Source organism: Trichomonascus vanleenenianus, assembly GCF_965637985.1.
Source record: "Trichomonascus vanleenenianus strain CLIB 3782 genome assembly, contig: TRVA0_013S, whole genome shotgun sequence".
In the NCBI taxonomy this organism is placed as follows: Eukaryota; Fungi; Ascomycota; class Dipodascomycetes; order Dipodascales; family Trichomonascaceae; genus Blastobotrys; species Blastobotrys vanleenenianus.
This window is the reverse complement of record NW_027481874.1, coordinates 263807-282600: the sequence shown is the minus strand read 5'-3', so window position 1 is coordinate 282600 and position 18794 is coordinate 263807. Positions and strand designations below refer to the sequence as shown.

At 53.0% G+C, this 18794-nt stretch overlaps 6 protein-coding genes across 6 annotated transcripts; 3 read left to right on the top strand and 3 right to left on the bottom strand.

The window, feature by feature from the left end:
- Positions 1 to 1792: 1792 nt before the first annotated feature.
- On the top strand, positions 1793 to 3862 carry TRVA0_013S02828 (uncharacterized protein; the record flags this gene model as incomplete). The annotated part of the gene is made up of 1 exon (XM_076684200.1): positions 1793 to 3862. The coding sequence occupies one exon, from the start codon at positions 1793 to 1795 to the stop codon at positions 3860 to 3862; it is 2070 nt and encodes a 689-aa protein (XP_076541675.1).
- Positions 3863 to 4130: 268 nt separating this feature from the next.
- On the top strand, positions 4131 to 5147 carry TRVA0_013S02806 (uncharacterized protein; the record flags this gene model as incomplete). The annotated part of the gene is made up of 1 exon (XM_076684199.1): positions 4131 to 5147. The coding sequence occupies one exon, from the start codon at positions 4131 to 4133 to the stop codon at positions 5145 to 5147; it is 1017 nt and encodes a 338-aa protein (XP_076541674.1).
- A 291-nt stretch (positions 5148 to 5438) lies between these two features.
- TRVA0_013S02784 (uncharacterized protein) lies at positions 5439 to 9840 on the bottom strand (the record flags this gene model as incomplete). Its single annotated transcript, XM_076684198.1, has 2 exons — positions 5439 to 8754; positions 9287 to 9840. 2 exons carry the CDS (start codon positions 9838 to 9840, stop codon positions 5439 to 5441), a joined length of 3870 nt encoding a protein of 1289 aa, XP_076541673.1.
- Positions 9841 to 11292: 1452 nt separating this feature from the next.
- NAM7 (ATP-dependent RNA helicase NAM7) lies at positions 11293 to 14453 on the bottom strand (the record flags this gene model as incomplete). The annotated part of the gene is made up of 2 exons (XM_076684197.1): positions 11293 to 14137; positions 14194 to 14453. The coding sequence occupies 2 exons, from the start codon at positions 14451 to 14453 to the stop codon at positions 11293 to 11295; spliced, it is 3105 nt and encodes a 1034-aa protein (XP_076541672.1).
- Positions 14454 to 15539: 1086 nt separating this feature from the next.
- IMP4 (snoRNA-binding rRNA-processing protein IMP4) lies at positions 15540 to 16443 on the top strand (the record flags this gene model as incomplete). Its single annotated transcript, XM_076684196.1, has 2 exons — positions 15540 to 15542; positions 15595 to 16443. 2 exons carry the CDS (start codon positions 15540 to 15542, stop codon positions 16441 to 16443), a joined length of 852 nt encoding a protein of 283 aa, XP_076541671.1.
- A 585-nt stretch (positions 16444 to 17028) lies between these two features.
- Positions 17029 to 18478, bottom strand: TRVA0_013S02718 (uncharacterized protein; the record flags this gene model as incomplete). Its single annotated transcript, XM_076684195.1, has 2 exons — positions 17029 to 18392; positions 18466 to 18478. 2 exons carry the CDS (start codon positions 18476 to 18478, stop codon positions 17029 to 17031), a joined length of 1377 nt encoding a protein of 458 aa, XP_076541670.1.
- Between the last annotated feature and the right edge of the window lie 316 nt (positions 18479 to 18794).

Genomic DNA, 18794 nt, shown 5'->3' with positions numbered 1-18794 from the left:
GGCACGTGTCTCGAGAGACAAAGGCCGTCGCCTGGCCAAGCGCAGCGAGCGGGGACGAACCAAGTGGAAGACAAATATGATTACAGTGATCAGCCAAACCAATTCAGAGCAAGCGAAGCTTTGCGAGAGCGAGTATTTATAAGCCCCGCTCGTCGTTTTATTCTGGTTTTTCTTTCACCTCTCTGTCGATTGAACGAAACTAAGGCTAGCGAGAACACATAATCAATGCTGAACAATTTTATTATTATCGGCTCATCCATTGCCGCATGTGCCGGCGGCTACCACTACGCCCGCACGGCTGCGAAGTCAAAGATTACGGTCCCACCTGATCGATTCGAGCCGTCGTATTTGCCACAATCTGAGAAGGACCGCCGTGGCAGCACGAGCAGCATGTCCAGTGAGGGCCGCCGCGGCAGCACCGGCAGCATCTCCGATATGTGAGCGCGCGAAATAAGGTGTCTCCCAGTGGTGTGCGTGCCTGACAAGGAACGGCTCCCACCCACATTGTGTGCTGTACCATAATAATGTTCAATATTAAAATATGAATACTAATATCTATTACACTGGTGCTGGTACTACTGCTACAGTAACATCACAGTACTAATACTGCAATTTCTTTGCAGGACCAAAATAAGACCGGCCTACAATGTATTTGCACTGCAGGTCTGCTTTGTACTAAACCTAATATGGGTTGTAGTCAATTGTAGTTCCACTTCATCATCCAAACCCATCCCCATCACACGGTGTTGGTAACGGCTGCTGCATCAATCCATTCTCGAGGAACTCTGCCTACGTATACTCTTCTATCATGCGGTAGTGTGGAGCCACTGCCAGCTCATGGGGCTCGACCGCAGGTGTATCGTACCCCAGATCGGTCCCGCATTTACCCGCCCCCGTGCGTACAGGGCAGCATATCGCATCCCCCTGAACCCTTGGGAGAGAGAAGCACATGACCCGGTGAGAGCCTCACCGGCCAAAGCGCCCTGTACATGGGGACGTCGGGTGGGACCTCGTCACGCGGAGGTCGGGGGCAAAATTTTCAAGTCCCAACCACCCCACAAACGGCAAGAGCGGCGGACTTTTGTCACTCCCCTGGTGACCACCTCCAGCGTTTGTGTTATTTTTTTTTCGGGTTCGGCGTTGCTTTCAACAGCCTGCTAGACACACAAATACCAGCTGGCAGCCCGCCATTCGCAGGTTTTCCTTTCTTTCTGTTTGCTGCTCTCTCGAGACGAACCGATATAGAAGAAGGCTGTCGGTCTGTTTGTTTGGACGGGATTGCGATTATCGATTGTGATCGACCAAAAGGTGGTTAATTAGACATTAACCTATTAGCCCCCGTCAAAAGTCCTGCCCATTGCCCCTCCTCTCGTTATCCCCCCCAAAGAGTGGTGTGTGTGTGTAATCACAATTCTGAGCTTTTAACAGCTTGTGGCAGCGGCTGGACATCCTTTTTCCCCTGCATAGTAATTTCCCTGACCGCCTGTTTGTTCGTCCCGGCACGAGGCGATTTCTCCGAGTTTGGAAACAGGTGATTTCTCCCTTGCTCGCCCTGGGGGACTGTACATTGTCATTTAAGGTTTGGGGTGTGTGTGTGTGTAAAAGACCGCGTATCTGTGTAAAGGCTGGAAAGAACTGCTCCCCAGTTGTCTCGCCCCATCACCTTTTTTATTATTTCTGGCGTGCCTTCGTTCTGCTTCTTCGTCCGTTTAGAAAATTGTTGGACTGTTTGAACCTGTGGAGGTATAAGAGAGGTCCACGTTTATTCTATCAATTTTGCTAGACTCGAGGAATGGAAGGTACTTCGCGCAGCCTGTTGAAGCAGCCAGGACCGATTCTCTCTCTGTCGCCCACTAACCTCGGTCATGTCGCCGACCCGGCCGATACGGAGTACATTAGCTCATTGTGGCACGTCTTTTCGAAATGCGCAGAGAACATTGAGAACGGACGCCGTCTGGAAAACATGTCCTGGCGGCTGTGGAACCGCGAGCTCTTCTTGGCCGACGACACCGCCGGCAGTACCACTGACCTCGCCAGTAGCACCTCCTCGGTGCCCAGCATAGACAGCGCTCCGACGCTTTCGACTTCGGGTGAGTCCTCGCAAAGCAGTACAATAAGCAGAAAAGACCTCAACACTAGTACATCACGCCGCCTCAAAACATCGGCTTCGCTAGACAATACCCGCGTTATGCCACAAAACCCGAACCGGCAATCAAAGCATCTGTCATCCGAGCAATTGCAACAGCTGTTTGAGCTGTTTAAACCGGCGGAAAAAGAGATTGAGAATTGGAAAAAGCTACGGGATGAGAGGAAGAATGCAGCTAGCAAAAAGGTTACGATTGCACAATTCCCGGGAACTACGGTTCAGCAGCAGCAGAAGCCGCAGCTGAGCCAGGTTTCGCAGCAACTATCTCCCAAAAGCGGCACTGTAACCCCGGCAAAGGCCTCAGTAGCCCAACAGCTTCCTCCTCCGCAAAAGCCCCTAGGCCTGGCTGGCCCGGCGCCAGCTGTTCCTGGCCCTCCTGCTCTGGACAGGTCGCGTCCGTCTCGAGCAGCTAGTCGTCCGTCGCTCTTTGAGCGTTCGACAATGAGGCGGTCAAGCCCTCCAGCAATGAGCCGCCTCGAGCTTAGCGACGACTCGGACGATTTCGTGTCCACTGATGAGGATGAGGATGACTACGACTCCATCCCCGCGCAGTCGCGGGAACTGTCTCTCGAGAGCAACGAATCGAGCAAGTCCCTTGGGGAGCCACACCATCAAAAACAGCCTCAACCGCTTAGCGCGAAGCATCGCACAAACACTAGCACTTCGATTGTGCGAGGGTTTGATCCGAACAACGTGTCGGTCTCGGTTATTAACCGCTCGCCGACTAATGCATATACAAAACCTGGGGCAGAGTCTGGAATTAGTGCCATTCCTACCGCTCCAAGACCTGCATCTTCGTCCACGGTCGGCAGGGAAGGCCAGTACACGCGCGCCAAGGTGCCTCGCGAAAAGATGTTCTTCATTGAGTCCTCGCCTTCAGATAGCGAAGACTACGGTGGAGATAGCCTTTCGACAAACGGCGACAAGGACGTGAAACCCAAACGAAGCTCTCTATTTAATTCGATAAAAAGCTCCGATCTGCATAACAACAACAACAAAAACAACAGCTATAAAACCAATTCTGCCAAGAATTCCGCTAACCAGTACGAACAGGCGGTTGTCGACGACGATGATGACGAGTGGGGTAACGACTCTGACTGGGATTCCGTAGATGATGAGAGCGACTCCTCCTTTGACGACAAGGCAGCCTTTGCTCGCGACGACTCGCAAAAGAAACCACTGGTGCGTCCGTCGCTACTGTCTTCGCTCTTCCTTAGCAACCCGGCGTTGCTCCAGGAACAGCAGAATCAGCAGTTGCTCAAACTCCAAAAGCAGAAGCAGGCACCTCAGTCCGTCGGGACCAAGCTCCATCAGGCAATTAAGGCCAAGCCCGTGAACCCCACTGAAAATCTCGTCACCATTACCGCCACTACCCATGCGCCCCCTCCGACTGCACAGATGATGTCTCCGCGTACGACGCGACGGAATATGCTATCCTCAGAGCTCTCCGAGTCATTGCGAAAGAATCTATTGTGGGAACGCCAGCGGCAGCCTGGCAAGTTCTCGTCTAATAGTAAGGCAGCCAAGGACCGTGTAGACAACAACGAGTCATCGCAAAATCCTCCGCTACGAAAAAGTTACACCTCTGCGAATGTGCCTGATCTTGTCAGTGGCAATCCAAGTAGAAACAAGAGCGCTACTGATTTGCTGGGTACATGGAGAGAAGACTTGGATGAAACAAACATGGACTTTAACTATCATGCCAGAGGGTGGTAGCCTCCTACCCCTACGCGCTGTTGAAGTTGCAGCATTATTTATTTTACTAGTAGAATTTACCCCACATTGTATTATAAGTTCTTCTTCCTATTGTTCTTTTCCGTCTCATTGTGTATTTTATCGTGCTTTGTACTTACGAGGCGGGTAACCTCTTGTCTTCATTAGCTTGTGTTCATTAAGTTTGATGAAGGTCTAGCCGTAAGAGATGTCTGTATATAATGAACCATGGTAGTCGTCGATACAGACCACTGAAAAAGTGAATATCGCTATGCAATTGGGTATTGTTGTCGTTCTCACAGTAGCATGTGCCCTCGCAGGAGCCGAAGAGCCAGCACTGCAAGCACGTCAGTTTGCCCTCATTGATGGAGCTCGGGCTTCAGTCACCAATGCTGCGCAAAAGATTGATGGTATGGTTCATACGATGAGATCGGACCCAGGGCGCGCCGGAGCCGCTACCGCCACGGCCCTCATTACCGGGCTCGACTCTCAGATTGATACTGCTATTGCAACGGTTTCTAATGCCCTGTCTCCGTTGACGTTTGGCGTTTCCAAGGCAATTGGCAACACCATTCTTGGTCCCTTTTTCCAATCGGTTACAGATGGCGTCGAGGTTCTCCTGGGAAATGCTGTTGGCGGTGTATTTGACCTGGCCATGTCGCCAGTTACGGGTTCGCTCCAGAAGAATATTGAGAGGCTCATTCGCGAATCTGAGCAATACAACATCAACACGTCGCGACTACAATCTCTGAATTCGCAGCTTTCGGAAGCTATTTCCAAGAGCAAGTCTACCCCAGCGCATGGTCATCTACACAGACGAGATGTTATTGAGCTTGAGGCGCGACAATTTGCTCTCCTTGACGGCGCTCGAGAATCCGTCACCAATGCTGCACAGAAGATTGATGGTATGGTTCATACGATTAGAACAGACCCAGATCGAGCTGGTGCCGCTACGGCGACGGCCCTCATTACCGGACTTGACTCACAAATTGATACAGCCATTGCCACGGTCTCCAACGCCCTGTCGCCACTCACTTTTGGTGTTTCGAAGGCAGTTGGTAATGCCATTCTTGGACCATTTGTCCAGTCTGTTACCGACGGTGCTGAGGTTTTGCTGGGGAATGTCGTTGGAGGAGTGTTTGACTTGGCTACCTCTCCTCTCACTGGTTCTCTCCAGCGAAACATTGGTAAGTTGATTAAGGAAGCCGACCAATATAATATAAATACTTCGCGCCTCCAAATTCTCAATTCGCGACTAGAGATGCATGCTGCCCGAGGAGGGCATTAATTATACTATTTTTTAATATATCAGGTTAATAGGTATTTTAAAATGAACCATTAGCTTACCAGGCTGATACATTTCAACGGAAGCCATTGGCTTTCCAGGGAATAAAATTAAATTGGAGTCATTGGATTTCCAGGTTATACATACTTTTATTCGATTGAAGCCGTTGGCTAATCAGGCAATACATATTCAATTGCAGCAATTCGCTGGGTACGCCTAACATAGCTTGCAATGTAGTATTAAAGAATGGCTATATTAATATCATTACTCGGTATTATACAATTACTGATTAGTCTATCTTCGTTTCGTAAACTTGAAGAACCGGGGCAGCCGTCGCTGGGATCCCTGGCGTTCTTCGGATTCATCATCATTGTCGTTATCGCCCAGGGAGCACGAAGACTTTGACCCTTCATTCGAGTCACTGCTGTCGTGGCCACGCAGGGCAGGGGACGCACCGCTGACCGAATTGGCTGCCGAGGAGCCCTGGCGTTGTTGCAATGCGGCCTGAGCTATACCCGCTGCATACTTGCTTAGGGTAATGTGGCCCGTTTCGGGGTTATAAGTAAACGAAGTATGCGCAATAAAGTCGTTCAAGTCATTATCGTCAATCATTTCGGCAGCTTGCAGGAAGCTGTCGACAGCCTGGAGTTTTTGTCGCACCGAGAACACCTCAAGCTCAAACGCCTTAAAAGCCTCTTCCTGAATTGCATTGAGGGTGTTTCGTCTAGTAGACTGTTGCCTTTGCAGCCGCTGCTGCTGCTGCTGCTGTTTCTCTTGCTCTTGAGGCTGTTTCTCTTGCTCCTGCTCTTGAAGCTGTGGTTGGGCCTGTGCCTGTGCCTGTGCCTGCGGTTGTGGCTCTAGCTGTGGCAAATCGGCGTACGATTTATGGTTCATCGACGAGAGCCGTTTAGGAACCATATCAAGCCGCGGCGTAGGGGAGTCAAATGCCCGAGATTTGGGCCGCGGAATGCCCTTTTCCTCCTCAAGGACATCCATCATGGCTTCTTCAAAGGCTGAGGAGCACACGCTGGCCCGGACGGACTGACGGTCAGAAAGGTCCCTCGGAGCTACCAGCACTGTCTCAAAGTCTTTGGCTTCCTCTGCTGGTTTGGTTACTATTTCTGAAGATGAGTTGCTACTGCCAGGTGTCGTCGTGATGGGAATGGTGGCAGTGCTAGCGGCGGCAGTTGGTATCTCCTCCACCTTCTCTTTGGGCTTTTCTCGGTTTGACCACATCTCCACAAGCTTGGCATAGCTCTCTAGCTCGTCAATGAGATAAGGGTTGGAGAAAACGTCTCCCATAATGGGGACAATCGGCTGTTCCTTGACTGGCCGCTCGTTCCAGGCCTCGCCCTGAGCTAGCTCAGATTGGTTCGTAAGCGTGATTTCCTTGTAGAACTCAGTCATCTCAAGCTCGTATCGATCAATGAATTCATTCATTGGCAACATAGCTGGCTCCTTGAGTCCGAACCGGACTCGATTCGCCAAACCCTGGATCATTTTAGCGACCAGAGTCAGAGATCGTTGCACATGAGGCGGCGGATGAGACCGTACCAACCCCGTGAGCTTCGGGTTGAGGAGCGCTGGGCAGAAAAATCGCAAAAACAAGAATCCGGACACGGCATTGTAGATAACCGAGTCCTCCTGTTCCAAGTTCAGTGACAAATACAGCCGCAGCCGCTTGAACAGAATGCGGAAAGAATAAGGCATCGCCGCAGTGCTGTCACGAATGCTCCTCCACAGGTAAGTAGCATACTTGTCGAGCCGGGCATGGTTTTCGTTGGCAAACGCCTCGGGGGTCTTGCCCTGGGGCAGAAACTGCGGGTAAACACGCGTAGCGTCTACCTCGAGGTACACCTGGGCCTCAATGAGCTTGCGCGTGAAGGAGCCAATGACGCTGTCGAGATAGGAGTGGCCTACAAGCTTCATATACCGCTCAAACACCTTGCTGACCATGGAATTGCCTCGAAACAGGGTATTGTCGACGCTGAACTTGAAGTCTGCTGACTCGTAGTTGGGCGAGTTAGTGAAGGTCTCGCGCAGCTTGTCTAGCTCGTAGCCAATGAGCGACGTGATCCACTCGACTGCCCTGTTTTCAGTCTGGAACACTTTAAGCAAGACCTCGCTGAGCTCACCGAGCTCTGACGGCATCTGCTCCGCAATATGCATTGTAAGGTAGTTATTGACGTTTTCGGTCAGCAGTTGATGCAGTTTCTGGTAATGCATGGGCGCCATGATCTTGATCTCCTCGTACCTAATCTTGAGGCAGATGGAGGCTCCATGGCAGTGCTGCAGCATGTCCTTAGTTGGTGTGAGGGCATACCACTTCTCAACGTTCTGCGATGCTTCAATCTCGCTCGCAGGGAGGTCAAGGTATCCGATGATGGGGTCCTCGCAGGGTGGCACCTTACCACCGAGGCGGCGCTTGACGACGAGGCGGATATTTGGCGACCGTACTGGGAAGTCCTCGAACATGAAGTCCTCGCGCCAGAAGGGCCTCTTCTCTTTCCACGCGACAAAAGTCCGCGCCCACACGACTTTCTCGTACTCCACTTCGACGTAGCTGTCATAGAATGGCGAGGTCCCAGCCAAAGGAGGAGCAGGAGGAGCATGCTTTGCATCGCTTGCTTGACTCATGGTGGTCGCGCTAGAGCTGGCGGACGCTGTACTGCTTGGAGCATCCCCTTTAGACAACGACGGCTTTTCAGCATTTTGTTCCGTCACTTTGCACTCAATGATGCGCAGGTGGATCTGTCGAGACACGCGAAGGGACTTGTGGATGTTGGCCGACGTCGGGCTAAATATCCGCTTCCGCGTGAAGTTCTTGAGGGTCGTGAACCAGTCTTCGTAGTCGGCCTCAGTTTCAAACCGGGCGTAGAAATAGGGTTCCGGAGAAGTGCTATTATGACTAGATTTGGCCCCCGGTGGTGAGTAAGGCACAATGATGCCTTCAGTAGGCTGGATATAGAGGACCAAGGGCGAGTTGAACAGACTAGGACTGATCTTTCTCACTCGCGACGAGAGCACGGTCTGCATGTTCATGGACTGAATAAGCGAGCCGTCCGCTTCGCTGAGCAGTTCAAAGACGCCATTGTACTTGAGGACGCCCACTGCGCTTATCCATTCCGACGCGTCGGTGAAGCCATGCTTTTGCGATTTTTCGTCTCGTCTGTGGTTATTTGAGTCGGAGGTCTTTCTAGCGTGATAGTTGGAATACTGCTTGTCACGTTTGACGACTGATGCGCTACTGATTCGTCTCTGCTGTAGCATACCCTTCACCTGGGGCAGGAAGATCTTAAAATGGCACACAAGTAGGTTGTCGTCGCTCGACTGGAGCACGAGGGCGGGAATGACGACTTTCTTTTCGAGTCCGGCCGGCTTGAGGTTGCTCCACAGCAGCAGGGCGGCCGTCCAGCGGAAGAAGTCCGACTCAGAGGTCGGGGTGACAATGACCCGCGAGCATCCATTTTGGGGTGGAGTTATGACTAGCTCGATGTATCTCTGTCGCAGGTTAGAGATTACTTTGACTAAACGCAAATCGGGCAGTTCAAGGGTTTCCGCCTCGCCTTGCAGCTTTATCGACCCGTCGTCTCTAATATATGCAACTCCTCTATACCATAGTTAGCAATGCTCATAATTTTATCCACCACCATTACCTAGGACCATTTGGCCGTTGCCCTCGATATCAGGCCAGTTAACGAAATTCAGCTAATATTGAGCAAATATGTAGCTGATATCCGGTTAATATGCACTTGATATGCAGTTAACGTGTAGCCAATCTCAAGCCAATCTCAGGCCAATATCAAGCCAATATCAAGCCAATATCAAGCCAATATCAAGCCAATATCAAGCCAATATCAAGCCAATATCAAGCCAATATCAAGCCAATATCAAGCCAATATCAAGCCAATATCAAGCCAATATCATGCCAATATCAAGCCAATATCAAGCCAATATCAAGCCAATATCATGCCAATATCAAGCCAATATCATGCCAATATCATGCCAATATCAAGCCAATATCATGCCAATATCAACCAAATACCACGCTAATTATCACAAAAAAAGGCAATTGGTCAACAAACCCAACGGTCCATATGGAAGATCAGTGGACAATAGACAAACTAAATCAAAATACTCACGATGACCAGGAAATGTTGAGCGAGCTGATCCACTGCATCGGGGTGCCCTCGACCAGCATAGCATGGTCCTTCATAGCAGCAATGATCCTGCTCTTAATCTGGCTCCAACGGGGCTCGCCCGGGACGCCAAACAACTCTCCGCTCTCCATGCTCTGTCGCGCGTACGTGGAATGGCGCTGGGCGAGCGAGCTGGTGTCGTGTGTGGCTGCGTATGACGGGTGGTGGGTGTGTTGGCCGGCGCGATACGAGAACGCCGATGCCTGGTCAGAGACTACCACCGTGCCGGAGTGGGCGGCCGGTGGGGTATAGTACTGCACTTGGGGCTGGTAGTACGAGGGCACCGGCGGGCTCTTGGGCACACTGTTACTATTACTACTATTACTAGTGCCCATCTTGAACGCCGCTTTGAACGACTGGGCCGACAGCGAGGACCGGAGCGTGCGCTTCGACTTGGCGTCCCCCTTGTCGCTCTCCTCGATCGCCGGGGGGTGCTCCGTCTCCGCTTCCTCCTCGCCGGGCCGGCGTACTTGATCGCGGGGATCAAACACCGTCATTTACGGGAACTAGGGCAACCTTGGAGGCAAAATTAAGCCAGAATTGCTGGAGAAAGTGGAAAACGAGAAAGGAAGGTAGACGTTGCGGGAACTAAGAGGAAGAAAAAAGGAGTGGAAAAGGGCTCGTTCGGCCCATGCGCCAACGCCGTTAGCTGTACGATCGTACAGGCGCGTACTCGGGCTTCTTTTCTGCGGTTCAATGTCTCCTACATGCGCCCGCCAGCCCACTCCCACTATTGCATTACGACGCGGTGTCGAGTGGGTTGTGCCTTCCGTCACTCGCCCGACGCTGCCTCTCAACAGCCGTTGGCCCTGATTCAGTCGGCTATCTTTTCGCCGAAACGCCTGAGGCCGTGTCGGCTAGGTATCCCTTTTCAAAGGGGTAGGTAGCCAGGGGCCAGGGGCATCAGGGGCCAAGGCCGTTTTATTGTAAAGTGGGCTCGACTGCGGGTAGTTGCAGGGCCCGAACTCATCATCTGCGGTTTATTATTGTCATCTGCGGTTTATTTTTTGCGGAGAAGAGATCTGCCTAACGACAATCCTTTTGACAATGTCGATTTCAGGGGCTGGAAATTCCCTCTTTGCGCGAGTATTGTACCTTCACGTGTAGATGGCTGCGCTATGCATGGATGAAACCCAGAGGTATATGGTGGGACACAGGCAATTAATGTTGGTCAAGCCCCATGACATCAATGATCCTTCATCCCCTATATATAACTTGCAGAATGTATCCATCTGTAATGCTGTATTAGTATTCTCCGTGAAGCTGGGGGGGGCGGGGGTTTTGAGGGCTGGGCTGGCCCCTATATTCTAGGAGGAAATGGAGTATAACATCAATGATCTTTTATGCCCCTTGGTGTATCTATAACTTGCTGAATGGATGTATCCAATTGTAGTATTATATTCAGCTATCCCTCTGAGAAGCACAATTCTCTGCGAAGCGGAGCTACAGGGGTTTGGGGGCTGGTCCCCAAGTAGTAGGAGTGGGTACCTTTCGAGGGCTAGCCCTCGAGCTCCCGTGGCTCCGCTATGCGGAAGTGTAATGTATAGCACACCGATATATATTAACCTATAATTGAATATTATTTCTCAATCCATGTTCCTGTCACAGTTCCGGCAAGTCCTCCTGCGGCAGATAAGATGGCGATATCCCTAAAGGCGTGGCAGGCTCTGGAATCTAGTAGCCTTCCACAGCGACGCAAATAGAGATAAAGTCTGTTGAGAGGCTACACAACAGTTACAATTTGTAAACCATTACAATTTGTAAACCAATGCCAACTTGTAAAACAATTACAAGTAGTAAACCAATTCACGGCAAACAGCTCATGATTTGGAAGTCCCTGAAATGGAAGCCCATTTGAAAGCCCACGAATTGGAAGAATTGAAAACCCACGAAGTGGAAGCCCTGAATTGGACGAATTGGACGAATTGGAAGCCCAGGAATTAAAAGAACTAGTAGAAGCCCACGTGACTGGCCAGCCTCGAGCTGATAGAGTGGAGGTCCGACTCAATCGAGTCATCCGAAGCAGCATCGTCGTTCTCTTCGTCGGCATATCCCTGGAGGAACTTGGTCATGCGGTCAGACATGGCGTTTTCGACCATGCGGCTGCCGGCCAGATTGGAGGGGTCAACGGCAGAGCCGTTGTTGGCGTCTTTGGGCTTGAGCTGAGGCCATGTGGCGACGGGCGTGTCAAATCGATGAGACAACTCGGGCACGCTGGCCTCCAACGGCAGTGGCATGTCCTGGATAGGCATGTCGTCAGGAATGTAACTGAGCACAGACGACGTCTCCAGCGTGCTCTGGTCGAACGGCCGGTTCTCGTTGAGGTACCGCTGGCTACCATTGAACCGGTCACTCGGGGGGCGGGTGTCGTTTTCATTTTCCCGCGGCCGCCGCGGCACTCGCGGCTTGGACAGCTGGATCATGGACCGCTGGAGCTTGTTGAGCGAACCCTCGACAAGGCACCCCTTCTCCCGGAAGTGGTGAAGCAGGTGCGACCAAAGGGCGTTTTTGGAGAGCACCCGTGGGTTGCCCAGCAGCACAATACCATACTTAGCTCGCGTCATGGCCACGTTCATTCGCCGCGGGTCGCTGAGGAAACCAATGCCCTGGTTCTCGTTAGACCGCACGCACGATAAAATGATGTAGTCCTTTTCACGGCCCTGGAACGCGTCGACCGACTCGACTTCCACCGCCCGGTACAGCTCGCGGTCCATTGTGCCGGCGGTGGCCATGTACTGCGAGATGTAAGTTCGCTGGCCCTCGTACGGGGTGATAATGCCAATCTGCGACGGCTTGATGCCCGCCATGAAGAACCGCGTCACCACTTTCTCGCAGTTGACCGCCTCGGACCGGTTAAGGTACGACGTGCCGCTCGGCGAAATCTCCTCCTGGCCCAGGTTGCTCCAGAACATCATGGGATTCTCGGGCACCGGCCACGGGAAGTTGACCTGAGGGCGCATGCGGTCCTCAGTCGTCACACCGTTCTGCAGGCTGCCCTCGTAGAACATGTTGCTCGGGAATTCGCTGATTCCAGGGTGCATACGGTACTGAACCGTCAGCCGGATCGGAATGTGGCCCAGGATGATGAGCCTCTCAAATAGCGACTGTCGCAACCCAGCCTTGCCGGCGCGCTGGTTCGTGATGACCGGGCCCAGCTGCTTGTGATCACCGACCAAAATGACCTGCTTGCATCCGTGGACAATGGGGATGAGGCACTCTGGCTCCGTCGCCTGTGTGCTCTCGTCAATGAGGGTAGTACGGAATCGCATCTTCTTGAGCCGGTTGTCGCCAGCGCCGGAACAAGTACAGCAAATGACGTCGGCCTTCGACAGAATGCGAGCCTCTGCCCGTCGTAGCAGCTTGAAGTATTTTTCTTCATCGTCGTGCTTTAGCTCGCCGAGCTCCTGCTTCAGCTGCATGAGCTTGCCGAGCTCGCTGTTCTTGGACTCTTCCCGGGCCCGCTCGTGCAGTGTCAGGTGGTGGATCGAGCTATCCAGGTGCTCACGGCTCTTGGCCGCCAGCCGCACCACGTTGAGACCCGTACGCTCGAGCCGCTCGGCGAGCTGGTCGACCGCCACGTTCGAAGGAGCACACACCAACACCGGCTCTTTGTACATCTGTACCAGATGGTACACAATCGTCGTAGATACGACGGTCTTGCCGGTTCCGGGAGGGCCCTGGATGAGCGAAATGGGCTTCTGGAGCACGTTCTTGACGGCGTTGATCTGGGGCAAGTTGAGATCGGTCAGCCCCGGCACCGAGAACACTTTGGGCAGCTGGGTCTCAAACGAAAACGGCTCCACGTCGTGGCCCAGCAGCTTATGGTAGATGAACCCGCTGACAGAGGTGTCGACGGTGGCGAACCGCTTCAGTGCCAGCTGGATACGTTTGTACGTCGTGTTGGACCAAACGAACTCGATGGAGAAGTGGTTCGTGTACTCAGTAGGAGGTGGCTTGCTGCTCGCTTTCAGCTCCATGGTGACCTCCTCCGACTTATTGTCGGGTACCTTGACGACGAAACCAGTGCCGCTCCACGTGGACTGGGAAAACAGATCGCCATTGTGCTTGATCTTGAGCTCGTCACCAATGGAGATCTTGAGGTCCGAAGAGTCCACGTTGGCGAGGTAGAACGACACCAAATGGCGCCGCGACAGGCCCAGGTCCCATGTGACGGAAATGTCGTCCTGCGCCTGCGACTCTTTGAGCTTTCGCTCGTACTCGGCCTCTACGAGAACCAGTGGCGAGAAGCTCCGCTGGTACTGGAACGCATCGTCATATTTGAGCAGCACGGGTTCAATTGGCATCTCTTCTTCCTCGTTGGTCAGCAAATCAGCCACCGTCGCCACCGGGTTCGTCTTCCAAAGGTCTTCGAGCCGCAGCATCTCGGACGGCGTCAGGTGGCGCGACCGCAGCTGGTCCTTCTCTGAGGGCTTGGACACGACCCATGGCAGAAACTGGCGATCTTCAATGAGTGGCAGCCACTCCGAAGTGTCCCAATTGACACCCTTGGAGGACGCCGAGGACGCGCATGGGTGTCTGCAAAGCAGAATGACCACAGTCTCCGACTTTGCTGAGATGAAGCCCAGCAGAAACACGTTCCGGTTTCCGCAGTTGTAGCACTCCAATACGTCGTCGCCCAGTTCAGACTCGGCGTGCAGTTGTACAATCTTGTGCCTCGACCGCACCAGATGGTTCACAATGTGCGAGCTTCCAGCGTTATCCTTGCCGTTGCAGAACCACTTCTTGCACGTTACACATTTAATCACCGACGAAGGGTTATGAATCCCGCAGTAACTTATCCATAGTTAGCAAAATACGACCTCAGAAATGAAGATTATTGGTCAACTTACGCGCATGAGTGTTCCGGCAGATCTCCTCCAAACAGGCCGTCTCGAAGCGGATCTACAATTTCCCCGGGCATTCCACTGACCAAGGAAAGCGTATCGGCATTAGACTCGAGGTCAAACTCGCTCTCCGTGTCGGTTATCATCGTCGTAGGCTCAAACTGCATCCCCGCGGCCGGTTCCGGGGTCAGCTTACTACTTTTCCTCCCTCCGTATACCACATCCGAGGACACAGACGCAGTATCGTCCACGTCTCGTCGGTCCATACTCACTTCACTCTCTCTATTCAAACTTTTGTGGTTGATTTTCTGTGGCTTTTTTTTCTTCCTCCCCTGTAAAAGATCCTTCTATTTCCACAACCCCCAGATCGATCTCTCTCGGCCTCTCGTCGACTCTCGTGGAATATGAGCGCCCTCTGGCAGAAAAATAGTGCCCACTGCGTCGTCGGCCCCCGCGCCCAGGGGGGGGCGTGTTGGGAGGTGGCGCACGCAACATCACCTAAACTCCCGCAGCCCCTACTCGAGATAAAGATATGAAATTTGAGAGGAACTGAAAGTATTGGTGATGCGAATTATTCGAGGGCCAGCCCTCGAGCTCCCGTAGTTGGGGGCTCTGCCCCCCAACCCCCCCCATCCTCTCCTAAAATCTTCAGAGTCTCCTTTCATAGTATTATCATTTAGAGAGAAGGGGGTTGGGGTCCCCAATTACACTGAGCCACTCTAACCCGGTCCGAATGCGTATACGACAGTGCATACATCGGTACGCCGCACAGCTGTTACACTACCAACGAGTATTAAATAGTACACTATAGGGGTAGGTTGGTCTTGCAATGGTGGTAAGGGGTGGTTGGAAACTATGTAACACCACCAATCTATCGTGTTTTATCGCTCTCCCTGATCCCAGTCAGAGTACTCTACTTCTCCTAGAGATTGAAGCCGTACTAGGTAGTTGGTAAAGTAAACGTTTCCGTAACTTCGCTCAGAAAAAGGTAGTCAATTGGCAGCCGTAACTCCGCGGAGCGGAGCCTCAGGGGGGTTTGGGGGGGACTAGTCCCCCCAATTACCCTCCGCGAGCTACCGGTGCACACTCACGCGGTGACGGATCTCCATTATACGACGAAGGGCTTCGATATGCAGCATCGTTGAGGCACGGCTGTCACCGCAGTATACGACCTGAGTGCCAGGGGTAGTTGGCGGTGTTGGGAGGTTGCGTGCGCGCGCGACATCACGAGAAAAATGAAAAATTTCAGAGACCCGCCGCATGGGTGTAAGTGTGCTGATAAGAAAACTTTTGCGCTGCATATTGAAGGCCTGATTCGACCTTTATAGTCATAGAAGTATAAGTGATAGAAGATGGTAAGTTTGGTTAAAAGATCTGGAGAATGAGGGAAGCTGACTGGGTGTGTAGTTACGGAGACAAGCCCGGGAAAGACGAGAGTTTTTGTATCGCAAGTCGGTTCAGCTGCAAGAGAGCTCACAGGCTCAGAAGCGACAACAACTGAGGGCGGCCCTGGCGTCGGGGAAGCCACTACCAAAGGAAGTTTCTGAAGACAGCGATATACGCAAGGACTTCAAGTACGACGAGTCGCTGAACGAAGAAGTGGATGATGAGTACTCTGCGCTGAGCGGCATCCAGGACCCCAAGATCGTAGTGACGACATCGCGAGACCCGAGCACAAAGCTGGCGCAGTTCGCCAAGGAGGTCAAGCTGCTGTTCCCGACTAGCATCCGACTCAACCGTGGTAATACTATTCTGCCGAGCCTTGTATCTGCATGCCAATCCTCGGCGACGACGGACCTTGTGCTGCTCCACGAGCACCGGGGTGTCCCCACGGCGATGACTATTTCGCACTTCCCGCATGGCCCGACGGCGTCCTTCTCGCTGCACAATGTCGTGCTGAGGCATGATATCCCCGACGTTGGCAACCAGTCGGAGGCATACCCGCATCTCGTCTTTGACAACTTCACGTCTCCGCTGGGCAAGCGGATCGTGACGGTGCTCAAGCACCTGTTCCCGGCGGGCGTCAAGAAGGACTCCTCGCGAGTTATCACGTTTGCCAACCGCGGCGACTTCATTAGCGTACGGCAGCATGTCTATGTGCGGACGCGAGAGGGCGTCGAGCTCGCTGAGGTCGGCCCGCGGTTCGAGATGAAGCTGTACGAGCTCAAGCTGGGCACTATTGAGAATAAGGACGCCGACATTGAGTGGAAGCACCGTGGGTTCGTCCGCACCGCCAACAAAAAGGACTATCTATAGACTACTATTTATTAACTTACCCATTTGCTTTTCTTAGCCAATAACAATTCGCGGAGGACCCAGGGAGAACAGACCAAAGGATGTGGTCGATTTTCTTGAGCTGTTGTAACGAGACCTGTAACCAAATGATAGGGTGCTGTGTTGGGAGTTGTTGTTACAGCGTTATATCACACCGCCATACCAGATACTCTTTAGTTACCGGTTCCTCGCCTTGTACCCAGGGGTTCCGCTGACGCGGAGGGCTCTAGTTAGTGACGCAATTGATGTAGATTACGACTTGTTGCATCGTTAGAGTTCGGTATGAAAGAATTCGAAGGCGTTAATGCCGTTCTAATAGCATTCGAGGTACAGTTTCGCTGAAAACAGACAACCTGGTATATAAGTACTGGTTACCTCCGCCGCAGGCCCGCTCCGAGGTACAGCGTAAAGTGTATTGGTTATATCTCCTGTCCGGATATGGTTATCCACGAAGCGAAGCTACGGAAGGTCGAAAAGACAGAATGCTCAGAACAATTGGGTACAGAATGGTGAGTATACTATTAATAAAGAAATGCCCAGAGGGGCGTAGATAATAAATAAATTACGTTAGGCAGCAACCATTTGCCCCGAGATCTCGCCCGTGTTGCGGATGAGGGTGTCCTTCATCGACGTTACTGTGACCTCGTCTTCGGGCTCTGTGCACGAGAGCTCAGGCGAGAGCGGCTGCTGTGGATTGCTGTGGACGTTTTCAGCAGACACAATGTCTGCAAAGGAGTAAAACGATAGAATGTGTCTGTTGCCTGTGGCTCCTTCGTGCGGCGGCGTGATGGCGCCCACGCCCAGCCCAATGGACGCCGCGCGGTCCCTGGCGAGCTTGGTGGGCGAGGAGCACCCGGTCGAGTACCCTGAAATGTCGTAAAAAGGTGTCGTCGGCGAGCCCGTGATTGACTCCGTCATGGACTGGGACCGCGGCGACTGGTGCCGCAGCGACACAACCTCAATGAGATTCGGGTCGAGCGACGAGTCGGTGATTGCGTTAGCCGACGCCTCCAGGGCTGGCGGAATGAAGTCCTCGTTGTGATATGGTGTCTGGACTGGTGACGACGACTGGTCCTGTGGGTATATCTCCTGCACCGAGCGCTCAAAAATGTTGTTGCTGGTCGCCGGAGAGCTGAGTATGGGCGATTCTGGCCTGCCAGCGGCGCGTGCTGGCTCGCTGGCAGTTGTCCTGACCGTTAAGGTCCGCCTTCTTGCGTCTTTTGCTGAGGTGTCTTTAGCCAAAATGGATGGAGCGGCAACAGGGACCGAAGCGGCCGGCTGACTCTCCTTCGCATGGGCACTGTTGGCACTGGCAATGGCTGGGGTAGCAGCGGCGGTGTCCCTGGTGGCTGCTACGCCGTTGTCAGCTGTTCCGGGGCCGTCGCCGGTCCTTTCCGCAGTGTCGCTGCCGTGGTTAGAGCTTGGTTGCGTTGTCTTCTTCTTCCAGAACGGCATGCTCAGCTTTTTGAGCAGCCCGGGCTTCTTCATCTTGGCTTGAGTGGTGTCCTCCTCCTCCGTGTTGTGGTGTGGTCGCGGGTTGCTGTTATCAGAGGCAGTTGGGCTGCTTGTGGTGGTGGTGGTGGTGGTGGGGCTCTTTTGAGGGGCGGCCGCTGTCTTTGACGACGCACCCCGTACCGGCACAGCCGTGGTTGGGGGCACGGGGGTGGGAGGGGTGGTGCGGCTGTTGCCAAGGACGGCGCCCGAGCCCACCGAGCTAGTGAGAGAGCGACCCGAGGAGCGGGAAACCGAAGAGGAGGAATTGAACGTCTGTTCAGACAAGAGACGTTCAATTGAATGGCTGCCCGAAGCGGACAGAGAGCTGCTTGCCTGGCCCGCAGTGGCGGTGCTGAACGAGTAGTTTTGGGAGAGGTGGGGCAGCTGCGATGCGTGCAGCAGCGTCATTTCCTCGTCTCGCGATAGCGGCTCGTCAGCTAATGATTTGTTGTTAGCACAGTTTTTTTTTTCAGTATAGTTCGAAAGAGAGAGAGAGAGAGGCTCACGTACTATCGTAGAACATGCTGAGTGCAACGTCTTTAGCCGACTCTTGGCGGCGGAAGGGGGGCACAAACGACTTGGGGCGCTTAATCGCCCACGATCGCTTGTGCACCACCATTACTATTTAACTCGTTCGTCACCAGCAATTCTTGTCAATTCCTGGGCTGGTATCACTAGGGTCTTCTCAATTCCTGTAGGTCGTATCACTAATTCCTGGGAGCGTAAGTCTAGAAGAGGGAATGCAATGACAAGTGCAAGGATATACTGCAAGGGAGAGCCAACCCTTGGGGACTGCTGCTACGATGTATTACACTGCGCTACACGTGGTATTGTGGTAT